The sequence below is a fragment of the Trachemys scripta genome, chromosome 10 (assembly GCF_013100865.1).
Source record: "Trachemys scripta elegans isolate TJP31775 chromosome 10, CAS_Tse_1.0, whole genome shotgun sequence".
NCBI classification, from domain to species: Eukaryota; Metazoa; Chordata; order Testudines; family Emydidae; genus Trachemys; species Trachemys scripta.
Window position 1 is genome coordinate 10,896,532 of NC_048307.1, and position 19,752 is coordinate 10,916,283.

The following is a 19,752-nucleotide window of genomic DNA, read 5'->3' on the forward strand; positions in this document are numbered from 1 at the left end:
GAGAATATCCTTGCAACAGAGTTAATCACGCTGCTCTTCCATGCATCTCCTGGGAGCAAGTCCACCAAGCTGCTTGGAGAACATTCCCTCGGGGCCCTGTACAAGAAGCATGGTCCTTGTGCAGTCCTGTCACTGCAACTCCTCAGCCGGAATTCCAGGGGGGGACAGGGAGGGGAGAGGGGCTGGATGAACTTGCAGTTATGATTTTTTCACAATGTTGGGGCTTTTTTTTTTTTTTTTTTTTAAGTGCAAACACTCCCCAGACCACTCTGCTGGGTGTAAAGTATTCAAGTGCTGAGTCAGCCACAGCTGCAAACTCTCTTCAAAAGATGCTGGCGGGGAGGAACAACCTCTCTCCAAAAAACAGCCTGTCTGGGCTAGCACATTTGAAGCAGGGGACTAGGTGCAGGATTGGGGAGCAGGGGTGAAGCCAAGGCCTATCCACTGCTCAGATAAAAGGAGGAAGGGGGGGGTCCCCTACCACATGATATCATTGCAAGATCTTGGATCAGACAGAACACAGGAAACTGAGGCTATTGTATATTGAACAAAGAGTATCCAAGAAGACAACACCATAGCAATACCCCTTCCTATCATCTCTCCAAACTGGAACCACCTGGCAGCTTTAACCCCTTCTCCCCTATTTTACTTAACCCTTTAGCCGGTCATTTAAAAACAGACATGGCCCTGAGTGTAATTACAAAGGGGAAGGTTCAGATTTTGATTCAGAAGGGGAAAGGGGGATGGACGGACGGACAGGGAGGGTTGTTCTCTGCTTTGGCAGAACTAGATGTGTTTATTAGCCAAAGGGGATTCTGGGCGAGTCCCTAAGAATTTCCACTCCTGCCCTGCAGCCAGGGTGCAGAGTAGCATGAACGCTGAGAGGCTGTTGGCAAAACAAAAGGGAGAGCTGGTCCAGGACCCAGAGAAGGGAGGCCTGACTCAGACTGAAAGCCATACTTTTAGCACAGGCAACTCCTCAGCCGAAAACCCCCCTTTACTAATCCAGAGCATTGTTCGTATGAAGCACTGAGCTTCAGCCAGCTCTCTCCTAAGGAGAAGCTTCCAGCAAAAGTGCAGAGCCCGAGGGCAGGAACTCACCACTATACCACCCACACCTCTAGCGCCCCCCCACCCCCCGCACACTACACTCTAAGGTGCATAGATAGACCATAAGCGAAAGCAAAAGAGGAACTAACGGTTGGGGAAGCCAGGGTGCCCCGAAGTTGCTGTTACAGGGCTTCTTGGTAGGAGAGGAAACTGTGCAGGCAAGAGACAGATTCGCTTCCCTGCGGCCTCTCTGGAAGGGGCAACAAAAGCTGTCAGGCCCGTTGAGATGGAGGGTCAGTTTCCTGGTTACAGCAGCTAGGCCAGTGAGGAAAGACTGGGACACATTCCCACCACCCCCTCGCCAGCTCGCTGTCCTTCCTCCTACAGGAGTTTTCAGTAACTTCAACTCTCTCTCTCTCTCCAAGGCTTGTCCCTCAAGTGCTGTACAAGAACATCACTCAGCAGCTTGTCAGTGGGGCACCTCTCTGAGCTGCAGCCCCCCTGGCTTCCTGGCCCTCATCTCTAGGCAACCTGACCTGGACACTGCAAGCTCCAGCTCTCTGGTTCCCATGGAAAGCACCACACAAGAGGCTGTGAAGCCTTTTCTCTGCGCTTGGGAGAAAAGAGGCTTTGTTAGCTTGCCCAGGGGGACAGCGTGAGAGCTGAGACTCAGGACTCTGGGAATCCAAACGGACAAACGAAACAAAACAAAAACCCAGAAGAAAGCCAGAGTCCATGAGAAAAAGAGAACAGCCGTTCCCAGGATCATCTGTAGGTGCTCAGGGCATTTATCCACCTCCAGCCCACCCCCCTTCTCAGAGGCTGCAGAACATAAAAGAGCAGCTAAGAGTTTCCACTAACTAACCATGGCAGGGAGAAACGGCAGAGCCACTGCCAGGCCGTTGAGATCTCCTGAGTAAAGGAGCAGGTCCACTCCCATAGAAGCCAGTGGCATTCACAGTGACCTTACAGCTTGTCAGCAGCAACGTGTGACTGAAGTGTCCAATGGAAGTGATGCCGTAAGTCTGCTGCAAATTATTCCTGAGTGAGAAACACGAGCCCACCTCACCGCATGGCAGGCCCAGAGAGAGCCCGTAAGGAAATGGATGAAGATGGAAGGGGATGAATTGGGGAGAGAAAATGGGAAAGTCTCATTCAGTTAAGAACAGGCATAATCTGCTTGGGAAGCTGTGTGATGATCAAAATAATTCCAGAGTAAGGAGAGCAAATGGCAAAAGCAAGTTTCCTAAGGAAACAAGTGGATTTACTTTTTTTTTTTTTTAAATAAAGTACTAGAATAATGGATAAGACACTGGTGGAGAGTGTGAGACAATTGGTCACGAATACAGGAGGCTTGGGGGGAGAGGGAGAACAGATCAGGGTGGTGGTGAATTCTCTCAGCCAAAGTATGTACTGGTGGCCAGACTAAATAATAATGGTCTCTTCTGGCCTTAAACTCTACGAAATCCCACAGTATTTCTGGTTACCAAAATTCCCACCCAAACGGATTGTATTCCATAGTGCTCTCAGCCCCAGAACCTGGGGTCAGCTGGTCTCTCCCTCTGTCTGTGCATTTTGAGCACACCCACCGCTGCAGTATCTGGGTACCAGAAATCTACCCAGTACCCTGCAAATGTCGTCGTAATTCAGACTTGGCCTCGCACTGAAGTATCTAAGTACATGCCTGGCTTCTGAGAGGATACCACAAGAGGAAAGACATCTCCTTAGGCATCAGAGCCAAGGTGCTACAGTCTACAGATGCTGGGTTCTATTCCTGGTTCTGCTATTGCAACTGTGTGTGTTACTTTCCCTATCTGCAAAACTGGGATAATGTTAGTCACCCTGGTAAAGTGCTTTGAGATCTACTGGTGAAAGGTGCTATAAGGTGGTGTTATTACTGCTTAGGCTCTATATTGAGGTATGGGCCAGATGGTGCCCTCTGAAACAGAAATGCTACTTCCCCGCCATGCAGGAGTTGCTGAGATGTCCTTGTGAACAGGCTTTTAATGCAAGTGACACTTCTCTGAAAATGCTGCTTAATTCCTTCTTTAAATAGTGAGCTGACAGCCTAGACATGGCTGCTCCAGGCGAAGAAAAAGGGTTTGATGCTTGCAGGGTCCCCCCCAGCAGTCTCTAAACAACCCTGAGAACTCTCAGTCCCCTCCCCTTTTCTTTATGCTAAAGAGCTCTGGACTTCAGCCCCTGTTTTACATCTGACAAGTCCAGGCCAGCGACACAAATTGCATTTCATGCTCCTCCCCAGTCTCCTGGGGGTGGCGGGCAGAGGCAGCGAGAGGAGGAGGAATAAACAGGCACCTGAACACAGGGTCTCGTTAAAGATCCCTGCTGCTGAGAGACCAGAGCGGCTACGCTTCAGAGGCACTTTAACCCAAAGGCTCCGGAGTGTGTAGGGCCCAGGCCCAAGGTAGGAAGGCGTTTCAGAGCCGATTGTGCCTGTCAGCTGTGCAGGGACACTGAATCCATCAGGATGCACCTGAATCCTCCAGCTGGGGGAAGCAGAGGGCCCCTGCTGAAAAGAGGTGAAACTTCTGCTTCACGTTAACTCCCTGGCAGCCCAGGCTGGGGGGGGACGGGGGAGAAGAGAGATGATCCTCCCAAAGCCCCCCCTCCAGGTTTGTCAATAGAGATCAATAGCAATGGAGGGAGAGGGGGGGTGGGGCATTGCTGGAATGTGCCTCAGTTTCCCTTCCCCGGGCCAAGGGCGGGAGGCTCTGCTTGGAGGCGCTTGGGCGTGCAGGCACTAGCCAGATCATTAGTGCTTCCCAGCGCGGCCTGGCACGTCTCCCTGCTGCTCCCGAAGGCTGGAGAGCAAGCCCCGGCCGCAGGCAGGCTGCAAACCCCCCCGCGCCCCACTGGCCCCGGCCCCGCCACTCACCAAGTCTCTGTTCCGGGAGATCCAGGTGTCCAGCAGCAGCTCCAGCCTGGCCTTGTGGAACTTCTTGGTGGTCTTCACCGCGATGAAGACATCCTGGGCGGTGATGTCCTCCAGGGCCGGCCTCGGGGTCCCCTCCCGGCGCGGGGCCAGGCTGCCGGCGTCCTGCGCCTCCCGCCTGCCCCGGCTCAGCTTGCTGAAGTAATCGGTGAAGCTCTTCACTTCTCGGGGGGCCAAGCCGGGCTCGCCCTCCTGCCGCTGCGGCTGGCGGGGCAGGCCCTCCGGCTCGCCCGGGCTCGCCAAGCTCTGCAAAGCTCGCCGGCCCCCTTCTCCTCCCAGGTCCTCCACCTGCCGCTTCTGCTGATCCGCCATCAGGACCAAGAGGCAGGTGAACATGCACCCGACCAGGAACAAGAGCAGTTTCCTTCCGCAGCTCTTCAGCATCTTACCAACCCCTTACGCGGCTCAAGGCAACGCTGGCTGTACACAGCTGGACTGAAGCGACTCTGCCAATGCCGCTCCGGGTGACTTCCAGATCAGCTGCCTCGCTAATCCCTGGCAGGTGTCACCGCCTGGTGCTATGCCGGGCTCTGTGCAGCGACTGCTCCAGTCCGCCCGCAACTCAGCGGCAGCAGCAATTTAAAAACTCCTCTCCCCACGCCCCCAGGCCGAACTCCTATGCCAGGCTTTCTTGGAGGGGCGGGGCTCTCCCAGGCCGCGCCCCTAAAGGGGCGGGCTCAGAACGTAGCCACTGTCCTTTGGGCTCGTTCTTCTTTGGCGGCGAGTCTCCCACGTGGGCGCGCTGCAGGGGGCTGGGAGCAGACGCCACCGTACTAGCCCGGCCATTGCCAAGTTCTCCCTTATACACCGGGCAGGTTGGGAGGCTGGTCCGGAGACAAAGCAGGAGCTGCGCTTAGAGGGTGTTTACAGACCAGCGCCGAGGTGCTGAGCTAGAGGGGGAAGGTTGTTGCAAGAGCTTTTTCTCTCCTGGCAATGCCATTTTTAAGGCAGAGTATTTCATGGGCATGGTCCAGATACTCCAGCCCTATGCACAGTGCTTGTACATACATGTCACCTAATACAAGGAGTGTTATACACCCCCAAGAAGTGAGCCAGATAATAAGCATAATGATAATAATAGTATTATTATTAATAAACTACTTTAAATTGTAGCCTCAAGATATGCAAACATCTACCCTAAATCACCATGTGATCCTCTTACTGTAATCCTTATCCTTCCCCACCCCATCCCTTCCCTGCTTGTCACATCATTAACGCTAGCTCCTGATCCCACCCTCAGATCTACTCTCACAGACCCCTCTTCCCCCATCCCCGACTTGGGTGGAGCAGAGCCCACCTTTCTGCACTAGCAGATCCGATTGCAGGATCAGGGCCTTAGGGTGTAAACTCCTTGGGGTGTAGACCATGTCTTTCTATTTGTTCTGTAACGTTCCTAGCACTCTTCTTGGTGTTGAAATAATAGTAATGTAGCAATGAGCACATGCCAAATCCCCAGATTTGAGCACCCCTAAATGTTGGAGGTTTTAAAAATGTAAACTTGGAGCCAGATCCAAATTTTGCAAATGGATTCTCTCTTTAAGTGGACTAAACCAAACTCCTGATCTGAATACCTGTGAAATGTAGAGCTTTCAAAGTCCAGATTCAAATGTTGCTGCTGGAGCTCATCTCTAATGGTTATACATTTGCAGAAGAAAGGTGTGAAAATCAGTCTCGGAGCCAGCTGTATTGCCCAATCGACTTAGCTTTGTCAGCTGAGCTCAGGAATTATGTAATATTATCATAGGGGGCATTTCTCAAAGTTTCTAGATACATTATTCCGTTGAGGCATCTCAGGGTAGGCAGTGAAGAAATTGCCTTCTCTACTTTGCATGTGGTACACCAATGCAGCCTTTACCAAACTGTCTCTGTCTAAGCAATCCCCTTGCCACCCACTTTCAGCTGTCTCTAGCCTCCAGTGATTCTTTCCTCCTTGCCTCTACATTTGCTGTTATTTCACAAAGTTACCTTCATCCTCATGATCTCTGTGGTGATGTTGAATAGTGTCTGTACAGCCCTATTCATTCCCTCCGTATCCCAGACTCACCATCCTCCTCCACTCACGCATGGCGATATCTTTAACTGAATGGAAGCTCTACAGTATCTTTCTCTGGGGAACTGTTCCCTGCTTCCTTGTGCAGGCGTTGTCAGCATTGCCTGCCCTGGCTTCTGTCCAGCTATTGCTGGCCCCAGACCCTGAGATTCTAAAGCTGTGTGTTGATCTGGGACTTCTACATGGCTGTGTAGTGTGACCAAACCAAACAGGGAACAACCTTGTTATAAATTGAATTACCTCTTTGGTTTCTATTTCCCCCACTTTTCAATTTCTGCCTGATTTATTATGGCAGGCAGAACAGTCAATGCACAGGGACACTGATTAGCAGAGACCAAAGCAGGATTGGGCACAGTGGGGTTTTCTCACAACTGTATCCAAGAGGTTACCATGAAGTGGACCACCCAGATCACATACTCAATTCATACTGTAAAGTTTCTCACCGGCCTCTTCTAAGGCTGGCAGTACTAACCCCTCCTTACCCCCCCCCCCCCACACCACTTAATTTTATATTGATCAAATTGAGAATCAGGAGTTTGTTCCCATTCTTGTCTATGGGAGCCTGGGAAAAAATCACAGGTTAACCTCTCTGGGTCCAGTCTGTACTAGGATATTTGCTGTGATTCCCCACTGTCTCCGCTCCACTTTACTGTAGGAGAGCTAGCATAGATGGTGCCCACTGGCATTTTAACCATGTCATGTTCTCCTGCTCTGAGCGAGGATAGATGACCTGGTGCTTCGAACACCAGCTGCCACCTGGAGCTCTGCATACACAGTGGAGCTGAGATGGTGGGACATTTTAGCAAACATATTCCAGTGCAGCTATGTGCTTTCAGTTCCCCATCTGGACAATGATCCTTCTTTGTGAAGCTCTTTGAGATCTATGGATGAAAAGTGCCATGTAAAGTATTGTTACTGGTGTTTAGTTATCATAATCCTCCCTGGAACTATTACTGGCTGGGTACATGGGTTTGTTTCTCAGTGTATTTGCACTGTGCCTAGCACAAGGGGACTGAGTTTGCCTGGGGTCTGTAGGCACCACCATAATACAAATAATAATGGACTACAGCTTTTTTGGGAACGGACCTTGTCCTGTTCACTGTTTTATGCCATGTTCAGCTCTGATGCTGTGTAAACAATGCTACTGATACCACCAGAGACGAAGGCAGGGAGAATATTTTCCAAGGCAAGCATGACTGTTTGCATTTCCCCATATTTATGATATGCATTGCTCTGCTCAACCCTTTAATCATATTCCTGGTGTAGGGGGATGCACAGGAAGCCTTTAGACATGGGTTTGTTTTGCATGGCACAGAGAGAGTCTGAAGAGGGAGCCATCAAAAAAACCCTCAGAGAAGCCTTATTTTAATAGACATCAAACCAAACAAATACAATAACCGAATCCCAAACTCATGACTAAACATTATTTCTGCAGCTTGGGGTTTTGATGTATTTTTTGGGTCTCTGAGTTGATTGCACAGAAACCTCCTGTCAAGAGGCTGCAGAAAAGCACCATAGGCAAGACCCTGAATAAAAAGAGAGCCCCTTTCTAAAGGCGCCAAAAGGGAGGAAATGTACTTTCTCCTCAGCCAGCTGCTCATCCATTCTCGAGGTCGCGGAAGTGGCTGGGGATCAGCGCTGCAGACAGATGTTCAGGTCCCTGTCAGGCCAGCTGCTGCACGGCTGCCAGCCTGCCGTCCATGCCAGCAGTCACTGCACAATGACAGCAACAATAACGAGTCTGTCTGCTGCTGGGCTCCAAACGATGTGTCAGGAGTCTGTGGAGTCTCAACACTGCAAACATCCAGACAAGGCTCCCAGTCTTCAGGGCACCATGTAAACTGATTACTGGAGCCCCCCCGTCCCTGTTTGCTGCAGGCGGGTAGCTGGAGGTTTCAGCTGTATGCAGAATAGAACCTTTCCACCCAGGGTTAGTGGTCAGCCAGCTGATGCCAACTGCTTGGCAGGGGAGACGCCTGACTTTCTTTTTCATTGTTCCCTTCCTCTTTGGGGAATATGCTGAACTCCAGCTGCATGTCCACAGACTTCCTTTTCAGGCAACTCTCTTCTGATTCCGTCCTCACCCACAGTAGATAAGCCTCCTGCAGGGGACCTATTTCCCCACCTCTGCTCAGGAACGTCTAGCTGATGGAACAGCCTCTGGGAGATTCTTCTCCTCCCACCTGCTTGTGCCCATCCCAAGATCAACATGGTACCATCCAGGCAGGGCCGGCTTTTGGCCAATTCCACAATTCCCCCGAATCGGGCCCCGCGCCCAGTGGCAGGGCTGCTGGGGTGGGGGCAAGTGGCCGAGAATCCCTTCCCTGGCTAGATGCTGCTTTTTAATTTTTACTCACCCGGCGGCGCTCTGGGTCTTTGGCGGCACTTCGGCGGCGGGTCCATCACTCGCTCCGGGTCTTCGGCAGGACTTCGGCAGCAGGTCCTTCAGTGCCGCCAAAGACCCGGCGTGAGTGAAGGACCCACCGCCGAAGACTAGGAGCGCCGCCCGGTGAGTACAAGCACCACATGTTTTTTTACATGTTTTTTTTTTTTAGTCATCCGTGCCGGGGTCCCGTCGAAACTGTTCGAATCGGGCCCCGCACTTCCTAAAGCCGGCCATGCATCCAGGCCTTGGAAGCAGGAGACTGGTGTTCGTGATAAGCTCTAAGTTAATTCTTTCCTGCCCTGTTCATTTCTGTATAGCCACCGTGGAGTTTGGCATTCAATGGCATTAACCTGCCTCCACATATTTCTCTGTTCCGTGGGTAATCAGGGAGAGGCTAGCATTGCTAACGTGCCAGCTAAATGCATGCCTTAAGGGAGAAGAAAGGAGTATTGCTTATTTTGTCTTGCACCAACCACTATAGTGCCCCTTTCTTTTGACCTGCTCTGACCTCTGGGAAAACGTGCTAGACAGACAGCCCTGGAGACTGGACTCTCCTCTATATACTCAAAACAGGTCCAGCACAGGAAGCAGGACTGCAAGTTCCCCCCCCACACACACACACACACTGCCTCACCAATGTATCCCAGCCCCGATCTAGGTGAACCACCTCTTGGAAGAGAGGGGAATTTGGGCTCTATGATGTCAGCATTTCTTCTTCTGGGTTCTTGCCAGCATGATGCCATTTACGTCCTTGGTCTCCTGCACAGTCAGGCTTGGCAGCCCTGACAAAGAGAGGCACTCTGAACTGGATTGTCTCGGCCTGCCTCCTAAAGTTGAGCTGCCAGAAGGCAGTCCCCAGAGCGTATGCCCACCCTTGCTCTATCGCTGAAGGGCAAGAACAGAACTGATGGGCTGCAGGTTTATATTTGACATGGCTGAACCAAACCCACCCAACTCTTGTTCCGTTTGGATCCCCATTTGTGACTAGAGTAAGCTAAATGGGTCAGAGCAGTTGGGGCTGAATTCCCTCCCACTTTGGGGACATTAAACTCTAGCTCCAATATTTGATTGTGCAGGCCCATGTCCGGCCTTTACCTGCTGTTGAATCCAAAGAACGATCCCTTTCTATGGGCCTCTGAAGACAAATATATCTTGCCAGTGCTGCCTCTGTCTCACCAAGTTTGAAGACCTCTGTCCTTCAGGACTGTTGAGCAGGTGGCTTTTGCAGTTAGTTGTGCTCCTGAGGGATGAGTTGCAGTTTCCCAGTACTATTTAAAAAAATTGCAAATAAGCCCATAAGAGTAAAAGTGAATAGATCATCAGAGAGAAATGCTGGGCTTGTCGTGTATACTCTGAACAACTTACATGCTTCGCTGGCCATAGCCTTGAAGCTCTCTCTTGAATACGTCAGTCGCTCTATTATTTATTATTATTTTTATATGCAACCACACCTGGAGGCCCTGGCCTCACTGGTCTAGGCACTAACACATTAAAAGTTGGCCCCTGCCCTGGAGAGGTTACAGTCTAAGTATAAGACAAGAAACACCAGGTGGATACATCAACCAAGGGAGGGGAGCACAAGGTAGCAATGAGATGCAATTTCAGATGTAGCCTTCTTCCTCCTTGGGTAATGATCTTTTTCTTCTTCTCATAGCACAAGAGACGTTGCATTAATTACTGTTAGAAAAACAGTGGCACCATATTTACCCTTCTGCGCTCTCCACTCTTGATTTTAGTTAACTTCTCATCATCGCTTTCTTGCTGTAGCACAATCAGGACTCCTGGGTTCTATTTCCAGCTTTGTCATTGATGTGATGTGTGACCTCGGGCAAGTCGGATTGGCCTCAATTGGGTTCAGGCCCTGCCGGCCTCAGCTTCACACATCCGTCTAATGGGGCCAGTAACGCTTACCCCACAGGGGTTTCGTGCGGCGAGATCCACATAAAGCGCTTTGAGATCCCAGGAGGAAGGCGGCTATAGAAATGCAAAGCATTATTATTTCATCAGGCTGAAGACGAAGCCTGAGAAAGGTTGAGCAAAAGACACAGCGAGAGGAGGAACAGCAGGGGATTTAGCTACTGAAAAGGAGTTGGGAAAAAAGCAGAAGAATCTCATTGTGTGTTGGGCAGAGGGGGTCACAAGCAAGTTAAACTGGTTAATGTATTGGAGCAGTTTCCTCAGCACTGCTGTAAGAAAGCAAAGCAGCACGACAAAAGGCCCAGGGAGCATTCTTGTGGTGAAAGTGGGCTCTCTTTAAAAGGATTTGATTTCTTTTCTGTCAATTGAATGGAATTTAGTGGTGACTCCTTCAGGTCTAAGAATTTTTTTTCTTTGGTGGTGGCAGCGGTGGGAGGGGATGATTTCTCCCCGCCTTCCCCCTCCCCTCCGCATTCTTCTCTGTGTGGAGACATTTACAACCCCCTTGCCCTGAGATTATAGCCTTCATTGTTGCAGAGGGAGATTGGCTCAGGGAACACAAATGGTCCCGCCAAAACGCTGATCCCAAAAGAAAGCGAGGGGCACAGGGCCATCCCCGCTCGGCCTGGTTTCTCATGCTCACTATTCAGCCCGATTTTGGCGCGGGAGGGAAGTTAAATAGGGTGAAAGGGGAAGAAAAGAAGGTGTTAGAACATATCCAACTGATTAAAGGCTGCTCTCCAGCTCTCTCTGAGGCAAGGCCAAGATTGCTTCTCAAGGTCTTGCCAGCACAAGAAGTGTGTGTGTGTGTGTGTGTGTGTGTGTGTGTGTGTGCGCGCACGCATGCATGTGTCTGCTTTCCTTTCTTGGGGAAACTCATTTTTAATTTTAAAAATATGATTCAAGCTAAAAAAGAAGGGGGGAGGGGAAGCCACCTGCAAGAATGATATGGGCATCACTAATCCAGCTTTCACAGATGGTGCATTTATACTATTCCCAACAGTGACTCTGGCTGGGAGAGGCTAGAACTGGACTATCCATGGCCCTCCACACAGCATTCATTCAGCACACCGATAAAGGCTAGGGTTAGACAGAGCCAACATTCCTATACCATTCCCGGCAGCGATACCTATTGGGAGAGGATGGGGCTGGAGGAGCCGTGAGACATCAGACTGCATGCAGCTTGCATCACCCTGGCAATATCTTTTTATCCCAGCTGACAGCAGAGAAGTGAGGCTGGGCATGTTTTTGGGATGGAGTGTTCTGGGCCACAGCATTGCCATGACAAAGTGAAATTAAAAGGCAACACACATTTTAAGTCAATAAAAGAAAATTGTTAATTTCACAAAGCTTAATTTACTTGTGGGACTCATTGCCACAAGATATTAATGAGACCAAAATTTCAGTAGGATTCAGAATGGGATTAGAGACTGAGGCTGGGATTTTCAGAGGCGCCTCTGAGAGTTAGGTACCCAAATCTCATTGCATTTCCGGGGGACTCGGACACTTAACTCCCTTAAGCTCCTTTGAAAATCCCACCTTTCTGAATAACACGAATAGCTGCAGCTACCTGAAGAGGGTAAATGTCGAGAAGGGATTAAAATGTCCATGCTTTAGGACATACACTGATAAGTAACTGCAGGATGCTAATAAAAGAACTTCCCCAGTGGGCTTATACTAGTGCCTACTTATCCATTATAGGGGTTTACGCGTTCTCTACAGCCCCTGGCACTGGCCACTCTCAGACTCAGGCTCCTGGACTGGGTGGACTGTTGATCTGACCCGTTAGAGCAATTCCTAGGATCCCAGACAGCACAGTGCTGACATTGTCCTGATAGTTCAAGGGTCTAGGGTTAGAGCACAGAACTGTGAGTGAGCGATGCCCAGATCTTCCACTGACCAGGCCCAACTCACACAGCCAGTCTGTGCCTCAGTTTACTGATTTGTAAATCAAGTGCAATTACAAATGTCCAGCGGAACAGCCTAATTAATGCTTGCCCAGGGCTTGGAATATTTCAGATTGAAACACTGATATTACTAACGGCTGAAATTATTTACTAATGAGGCCAACTAGACATCCCCAGAGAACTGGAGGGGCACAAATTCTGCTTGCACACTGCATTTAGGCCATGGATTTGCTCGTGTACAAGGCAGGGCAAAAGTGCTGCATGATGACATCACAGTTTATGGCACTGAGCGTGGAGGATGGCCTTATTGTCATGAGAGTAATTGGCCCTTGTAACCAGTGATGGGAGTCAGGAGACTTTCACGTTTGATGGCCCGATATTCCATTCAGTGCCGACTTCCCTAAATGGGGAGCCCTGGATTCCAGTTCTTCCCTGTCCTCCTCCGGACCTGTTCCCCTCCCTACTGCTTTTCCAGAGCTGAGTCGGGAGTAGGGAGGCTGGGTCACGCAGGCTGGGGGCAGGGGTCTCAGCAGGGATCTTGGGCATGTTGGCTCTTGTTCCTCTCAGCCTGCTGCATCTGTCAATGACCAAACCCCTTTCTCCTCCTTCTCATTGCATCCCTGCTCGTCTCCACAATAAATATCTAAGGAAGCAGCTGGTTCCCAGGTGACCTTCACCAGTCCCCAGAGAGTTAAAGGATTTGGTGGCATGTGCTGTAGCATGGATACCAACCTGTTGGGGTGATGCCACCCTTTTGAATGCAAGTGTTAAGGTTGGGAACCTGCAGGGAATGAGTTCACCAGCCCATTACAGACAAGGCAGAGGTAGCATTAGCAAGAAATGGCATCTGGTAGGTTTCTGATGCCAGTGCTTTGCCCTGAGTCCTGGACAAATGGGCTCAGGAAGGGCAGGACCAGGACATAAGGGAGGGATGAAGTGGAAGCAGGTGGAGGTGCTGTGACACTACAGGCGGAGTCAGACTATTGGCCTTGGACACTCCACACTTCACCCCAGCCCCCCGCACTTCACCCACATGTGCTGGCTGAGTGGGAGTCACAGACACCCCATGGCTGGCTGCCCTCTCCCACCCCCTTTTCTGTCAGGATGTGACATGAACTCAAGGGGTGAGGGAGGCACTATGGCCCCAAGGTCCTTCCTGGGTCCTGCACAGAGAGCAGGTGACCCATCAGACAGGCGGCCTGCAGCTCACTGCCACATGGAAGACTCCATTTCATCACGGGCCTGGGTCCCAAAGATCCTGCCATAATAATTCCCTTAGCAACCACAGGGAAGGACATTGTAGGGCCCCAGCACCCGTTGCTTTGAGGCCCAGATGTTCCTGTAGATTCACATGTGATGCAGTTGCTAGGCCAGCTTCTGCCCTCGTCTACGTGCATGCGACTGAAAACAGAGTTGGTTCTGTACTCAGTGCAGTCCCCGGTTCTGGTTATTCGCTTTGTTCCTTGTTACAGCCACCATGTGCAGTCCCTGAGTCAGGCTGTGTGTTGTGGTTATTTAATGGCTCTGGTCACTGGAGATGCTTTCTTGGTACAGTCACTTCCAGTCTGTCTGTGCGATTAATGGGCACAGCTTCTGTATGTGGTTTCCAAATGCAGCTTGCAGCGTCTCCAGCCTTCGTCACTTTCATTGGCTTCCTCTCCATCTCCAGAACTAATTCAAAATTACCCTTCTGCTTTCCAGAGCTCTCCACGAACCAGTGCTGCTCTCTTTCTTTGGCCTCACCCACCCACTCCCCTGGGCACCTGCCCTGCCTCTTCTCTGCCGCTTGCCTGCAGCTCTTGGCAGACAGAGGCTGGTGTCCCCCTCCTACTGACCTGCAGCCCCCTGCCCTGCAGCGACCTGGAACTGAAGCCAGAGTCTCTTTAAATACTTTTGCCTCTTTAAACCCTTCCAGGAGAAAGAGCAGGCCAAGAAGTCGGACAGGTCATGTTCAGACCTCAGCCTTGCTTTCACTGGGGTTGCAATGGAGGTTAGAAGTCCATGGACATACAATATAGAAGCCATGCAGATTCAATCCCAGCCTCCCTCTGGTGAACAGCACTGGCCCAGGGGACTGAGGCACCACCCCTACAGAAGTCCCTGGTGCAGGGGACATTCTGGGCAAGACAGGGGCATATGGCCAGAAGGAGGAGTGAGTTGAGGCGTGGCTGGGGTAGTTCTGCACCACAAGCTCCATAAGGACAGTGGGAGATAGAAGTTAGGGCCACCTTAGCCTCTGCCCTGGCAGCTCCTAAATAGGGGAGACGCATACTGTCACCCTGCAGTCCTCGTGCCAGCCCTAGTGCTGGCGCAGGAATGAACTCGGCTGAAAGTATAATGGGAATCCCACTCCCAGCTCTTCCCCCTTTGAAATAAGCCTCAGTGTCTCTCCCCTTAGTGCCGTCCCATAGGGACATGCACCTCCAGCCTCCTCCTTATGCACAGTATAGCTGCAGGGCGCTGAGAGAATCCCAAGTCTCTACTCCAGATTGCCCAAGAGGTCCTGAGTTGCCACTCTAAAGGCCCCACTCTTTGCGCTGCGATCAGGTGGGGATGCTGGGTAGACCCATGGCAGTCATAGCCTCTACAATTGCGAGTGCCACTTGTATGTCACTGAGGCTTCATTATGCTCTTGACAAGCTACATCTAAATGTTGGCTTCTCCCAGGCCCCTGGAATAACTGGTTTTTCTCTGGCCCTCATAGTTCTCGGCTTCTTCCAGGCTTCCAGGTCCCCGGCTGGGCAGTTTGTGATTTGTCAGAGGACTGAGAATAGGTGAATTGGTGAGGTGACATTTAGTCAGAGCTTTCCCCTGCCGTTCCTTTGTGGTCCCAGCAAGAGACTTCTCCACTGCCAACCACAGAATTTGCCTGCCCCTTCCCCATTCCCCTTGCAAATGGGCATAAAGTAACTTCGTTTTTCATTGGATGTTAGTTTAAACAGGCATCTAACTGCTCAGACTTCGCATGATTTCAGGGAGCTCTTTATTGGAGTAGAAGAGAGGCTGATATTGCTTTGTGAAGGGGGTGGGAGTTGGGGGGTGGAAGACAGGATTAAAACAGCTCATTAGAATTTCTGTTTTTGGAAAGCTCACAAAAATGTTGATATGTAGCATGACTAACACAGTGCAAATGTCAGCCCTGGTCTGTGATTAGGGGCTCTCCCTCTGCTAGCAACAAGCTGGCTCCCTTTTAAGGCAACACTATACAAGAGGCACAATGCATGAATTCCAACGTGGAACGCTAATTGTTCCCCATTCGCTGCTGTTAATTGCTCGGATGAAATGCTTCAGTACACTGGGCTGGAGCCCACATGATTTTCAAATTGAACTGGAAATTAAAAGCTGACACCAGAAAATAGAACGAGCTAATAGAAGTCGAGAAGAGAATCATGTTACCTAACCAGAGAGAGAGGGATACTACATCGACCTTTCAACCTGGTCTGCAAGGGACTCTGTGAAGCTAGTAGCTGGCTAGAAAGGGACAGCACCTTTCAACATGCTAGATTTTGTGGTATGGAAGCTGTTTAGCCCCAGTGGGAGAGAGCAGAGGTTTGAGGTGCCACGACAGTTCTTACCTGTTGCAGGACAGAAGGAATGGGAGAGGCTAAACGGAGACATGCTCCCTCTAACCAGAAACAGTTGAAAGAGATCAGAGATCTTCTTCCAGCTGTCCCGATGACCACTGTGAGGGTAACACACAGTTGAAACCTGTTTAACTCTTCACCTTAGTCCATGATTAGCAGATGCTGATCTGTAGCAGATAGCAGGTACAATGGCTCCATCACCTCATGGAAACGGGCTAAGGCGGGAAATGCAGGAAGTGGCTTAGTTTAAGGGATCTGTTCATCTAGTTGCTCACCATTTTGTCTTACCTTCTAGGGAAACTGGAAGTTTAACTATATTCTTCCTCTTGCAGGTATTCATGTAAAACAGCTTCATCAGATTAATACACGTGGACACTTTGACCTTCGCTGCATTGGACTCCAGTGTGTGTGTGCTTCCTTTTTAAAGAGATCAGGGTGAGAAGATGAATGAGACGGAGCCTGCATTCACCAACATTTCCTCAGAGCAGTTCCCAGGCACTCTGGGAGTAGTCGATACATACAGTTGCTTCTGTATCCTTTGGGGTATATTTGTGGAGCTCCATCGACCGCAATGCCAATTTACACCCAGGGGAAATTTGGCACTGTCGGTGAAATCCTGGCTCCATTGGAATCAGCGGGAGTTTTAGGCAGGATTTCACCTTATATGTCCAAAGCCCCAATCTACAGAGGGTGAAAAGAGAGTGGCTGACCAGGAAAGCTACAAAGCAAGGGATTGAGTTAACAACCTATCCCCTGTAGAAGAACATGGTTTTCTTATCAGTACCACTGGGGAACGGTGTCCTCCCAAACTCAGTGCAAGGCCGCTGACTGTGTTTACACACCTGCCTTTGCAATCAAAGCACAGGATCGTCTTGGGAACTTCACAGAAGCCACTCATCTCCTCTATGCAAAGTGGTGTGAAAAGCAGGGTTTACTATTGACTCCCTGTCTTTCCTCCCCATCCTTCCTAAGGACAGATCCTTCCTCTTCCCCCAAATATCCATGGCCCCCGGTAAGCCTGCACCCAGCCTGTGCCGTTATCTAGTGCAGAAAAACCAGCTAGTATAGAGGAATCACTTTGCCCATCACTGAAGTGCCGCCATCTCTGGAGTGAAACCCAGCAACACTACAAGGTATCGCTTTATAAAGGCAAATAGGGTGGCTCCAGTAGCCAAGAATTCCTTCCATGGGGTTCATAGCTCACCTTTGTGTGACACCCCAGGATCACTGTGGTTAGCAAGAAGTTGCCTGGCTTGCCTATGCCAGAGAAACTTGATTTACCATTCCCAGTTTGGTGCCTCTTGCATGCATGTAACCCACTACTTTTCCATTTGCTAACGTTCCCAGTGGTGCACACAGGCAATCATGCAACTCTTTAGATTAGCCTTGCCCTAATCAAAACTAACTGCTGTGTGGTTCTCCCTTGTGGCAGTCTCCTCTGGTGCAGAGCCAGCTCTTCTCCTAGGCAGCGTTATTGTGCCAGGTCTGGGGACTAAGCTCAATCATTAAAGTGCGACACAGCAGGATTGTGGTGCTGCTCTAAATGCAAACTTCAGCGCAACCTAAACTACTGTGGTGCGAGTGACACTTCCATAATATATGTGCTTGGATGGCAGCTTTCACCTGGATGCACTTTACGGACTGATTGCACATGCTATATAGGCGCCATAATTCTTCCCTCAGCAACCTAGTGAGGTATCACCTGTGGCTGGCTCCACCTTCTCCTTTGGGGTGATGTGTGTGGCCCTTGCACAAGTTTTCAGGTGTGGGGGGGTGGCTCCTTCCTTCCTTCCCACCTAGCTTCCCACAAGGGCCACTGACATTCTGGCATATGGTATATAGGACTCACTTCGCCCATCATTAAAATGCAGCCACCTCTGGAGTGAAACCCAGCAATGGCTTCACACCACACAGCAATGTTAGGAGTAGGGTGACTAGATAGAAAGTGTGAAAAATCAGGACAGGGGATGGGGGGGTAATAGATGCCTATATCACAAAAAGCTCCAAATATCAGGACTGTCCCTATAAAATCGGGACATCTAGTCACCCTAGTTCTGAGGCAGTTTAGTACAGGAGGTGAAGAACAGGTTATCCATTTGAAACTAGCAATGCAGACCAGACCAGAGGATAAAGTCACAGGCTGGGCCTAAGGGAGCCTACAGGTGGGGGAAGGGCATATGTTCCTGTTTTGCAGCACTTGGCTGCAGCAGTGAATGTTTGTATACTTTGGAAGAAGGGTGGTGAAAGCAAGATCAGATGGGCGAGTGCATCTCACTGGGCATATCCGTGTTACTTATGATTGTCTCTAGATTGGATAATTGAGGCCATTAAAGGAACTTACCCTGTGGTCAGATACTCCATTTTAGCCAATTACAGTCCTGGCTGTGTGTGCAGCCGATCAGCCAAGGAGGGTTGCTAGTACCTCCAGGAAGTATTCCTGGAGGTTTCATCACAAGGCATAATCTCTCATTAAAGATTAATCTGTAATTCCTGGAGACTCCAGGGCAATCTTGGATGGTTGGCAACCCTACAGCCAAGATTCAAACCAAGACTTTGATGAGTCACTGAGAGCTGCTATACCAGGTGGAAGTCTTCCTGGAAACTCAGCTGGTAGTAAGTGTGCTAAGTATCACTTTGCTGGAAGCTGATCTTGCATTTATCAGAGAGAAAGGAAGGCAGAACACAGATCATGTTTGAGCATATATGATCATCAGTGAATACAGTGCATATGACTGCGGAGAAATCCTAAGAAAAAACATTCATTTCTGGCTATGTGGGAGTGCAGGTGATGGCAAATTCCCTGACACATTTGTACTGTAGCAGGGGTGAGCAAGTCCCTACAGTCATTAAAATGAGCACACCCATTCCTTAAGGCAAGTCTACTCACAAATATGCGGTTTGCATTATAAAGGGATTTATTCCAAAGAAAGGCTCCAGGGTGAAAAAGTACTGCTGTGTGTCTCTTTTTAAAAAAAAATTCTTTGTAAATGCAAATTGAATGCTTGTAAGTCAATATCTGCTCTTGTGATATTGGCATGCACTGAAATAGTTTCTCAACAAAAACATATTGTAACACAGCTGCTCCTGGATCTGGCTAGTTGAGAAGTACTCAGCTCCAATTGTGAAACTCCATTAAAACTGTATTTGTTTAAAGCCCTTGGGGAGTCGGAGTCGTTTATGACAAGTCCTTCTTTCCATTCAAATCCACCAGAGCTACGCAATGTCCTCAGGGTAGCTAACTCAGCATGGAACAGCTTCTTGGAGAAGGGGATAGTCTGAGCCTCAGACACACACAACTCAGAGCAAATCCACACAGCAACAAGATGAACTTTCAGAAAATTCCTTCAGAAAACGGATGCTTTTTGAAGAGTAGCCAAATGAACACCCCAGAAGAAATGGGCTTGAATATTGTCTCTTGTACCTGCAGATTCCTAGGCCAAAATGTTCAGCCATGGCCACTGATTTGAGGTGGCTATGTTTCTGCATGCTCCCTGGGGACTAGTATTACTGTATTGAAATCACTTCAGCACCTAGAGGGCCCAACTGAGATCGGGGCCCCATTGTGCTAGGTGCTGTACAGACACATGGTAAGATACTGTCTTGGCCCAAACAGATTCTAATCTAATCAGACAAGCGGAAGCCAGTGGGCCAGTCTGTTGGCCCGGGAAGGTAGACAAAAGTTCCCAACACCCGCTCAGGCCAAGACCCTTTCCCCAGGGCTGGCTTTATTTACAAACAGTAGTGCAAGTAGGGTGGTACTCTCCAGTACGCAGTACCGGCAAGAGATTTTGAGGGTGTACGGGGTACCGGAAAGACTTGGGGCTGCGCTCTGCTCCTTAAAGGAGCAGAACACAGCTAGGGAGGGCATTCATTCTTTATATGGCTTTAACAGCACAATGCATATG

At 49.9% G+C, this 19,752-nt stretch overlaps 1 protein-coding gene and 1 long non-coding RNA gene across 2 annotated transcripts; one reads left to right on the forward strand and one right to left on the reverse strand.

The window, feature by feature from the left end:
- Positions 1-3,823: 3,823 nt before the first annotated feature.
- LFNG (LFNG O-fucosylpeptide 3-beta-N-acetylglucosaminyltransferase) lies at positions 3,824-4,937 on the reverse strand. Its single transcript, XM_034783628.1, has one exon. It carries the CDS (start codon positions 4,385-4,387, stop codon positions 3,824-3,826), a length of 564 nt encoding a protein of 187 aa, XP_034639519.1. The 5' UTR covers positions 4,388-4,937.
- Positions 4,938-15,347: 10,410 nt separating this feature from the next.
- On the forward strand, positions 15,348-19,003 carry LOC117884173. Its single transcript, XR_004647505.1, has 2 exons — positions 15,348-15,774; positions 16,180-19,003. It is a non-coding gene; the product is annotated as an uncharacterized LOC117884173 (long non-coding RNA).
- The last annotated feature ends 749 nt before the right edge of the window (positions 19,004-19,752 follow it).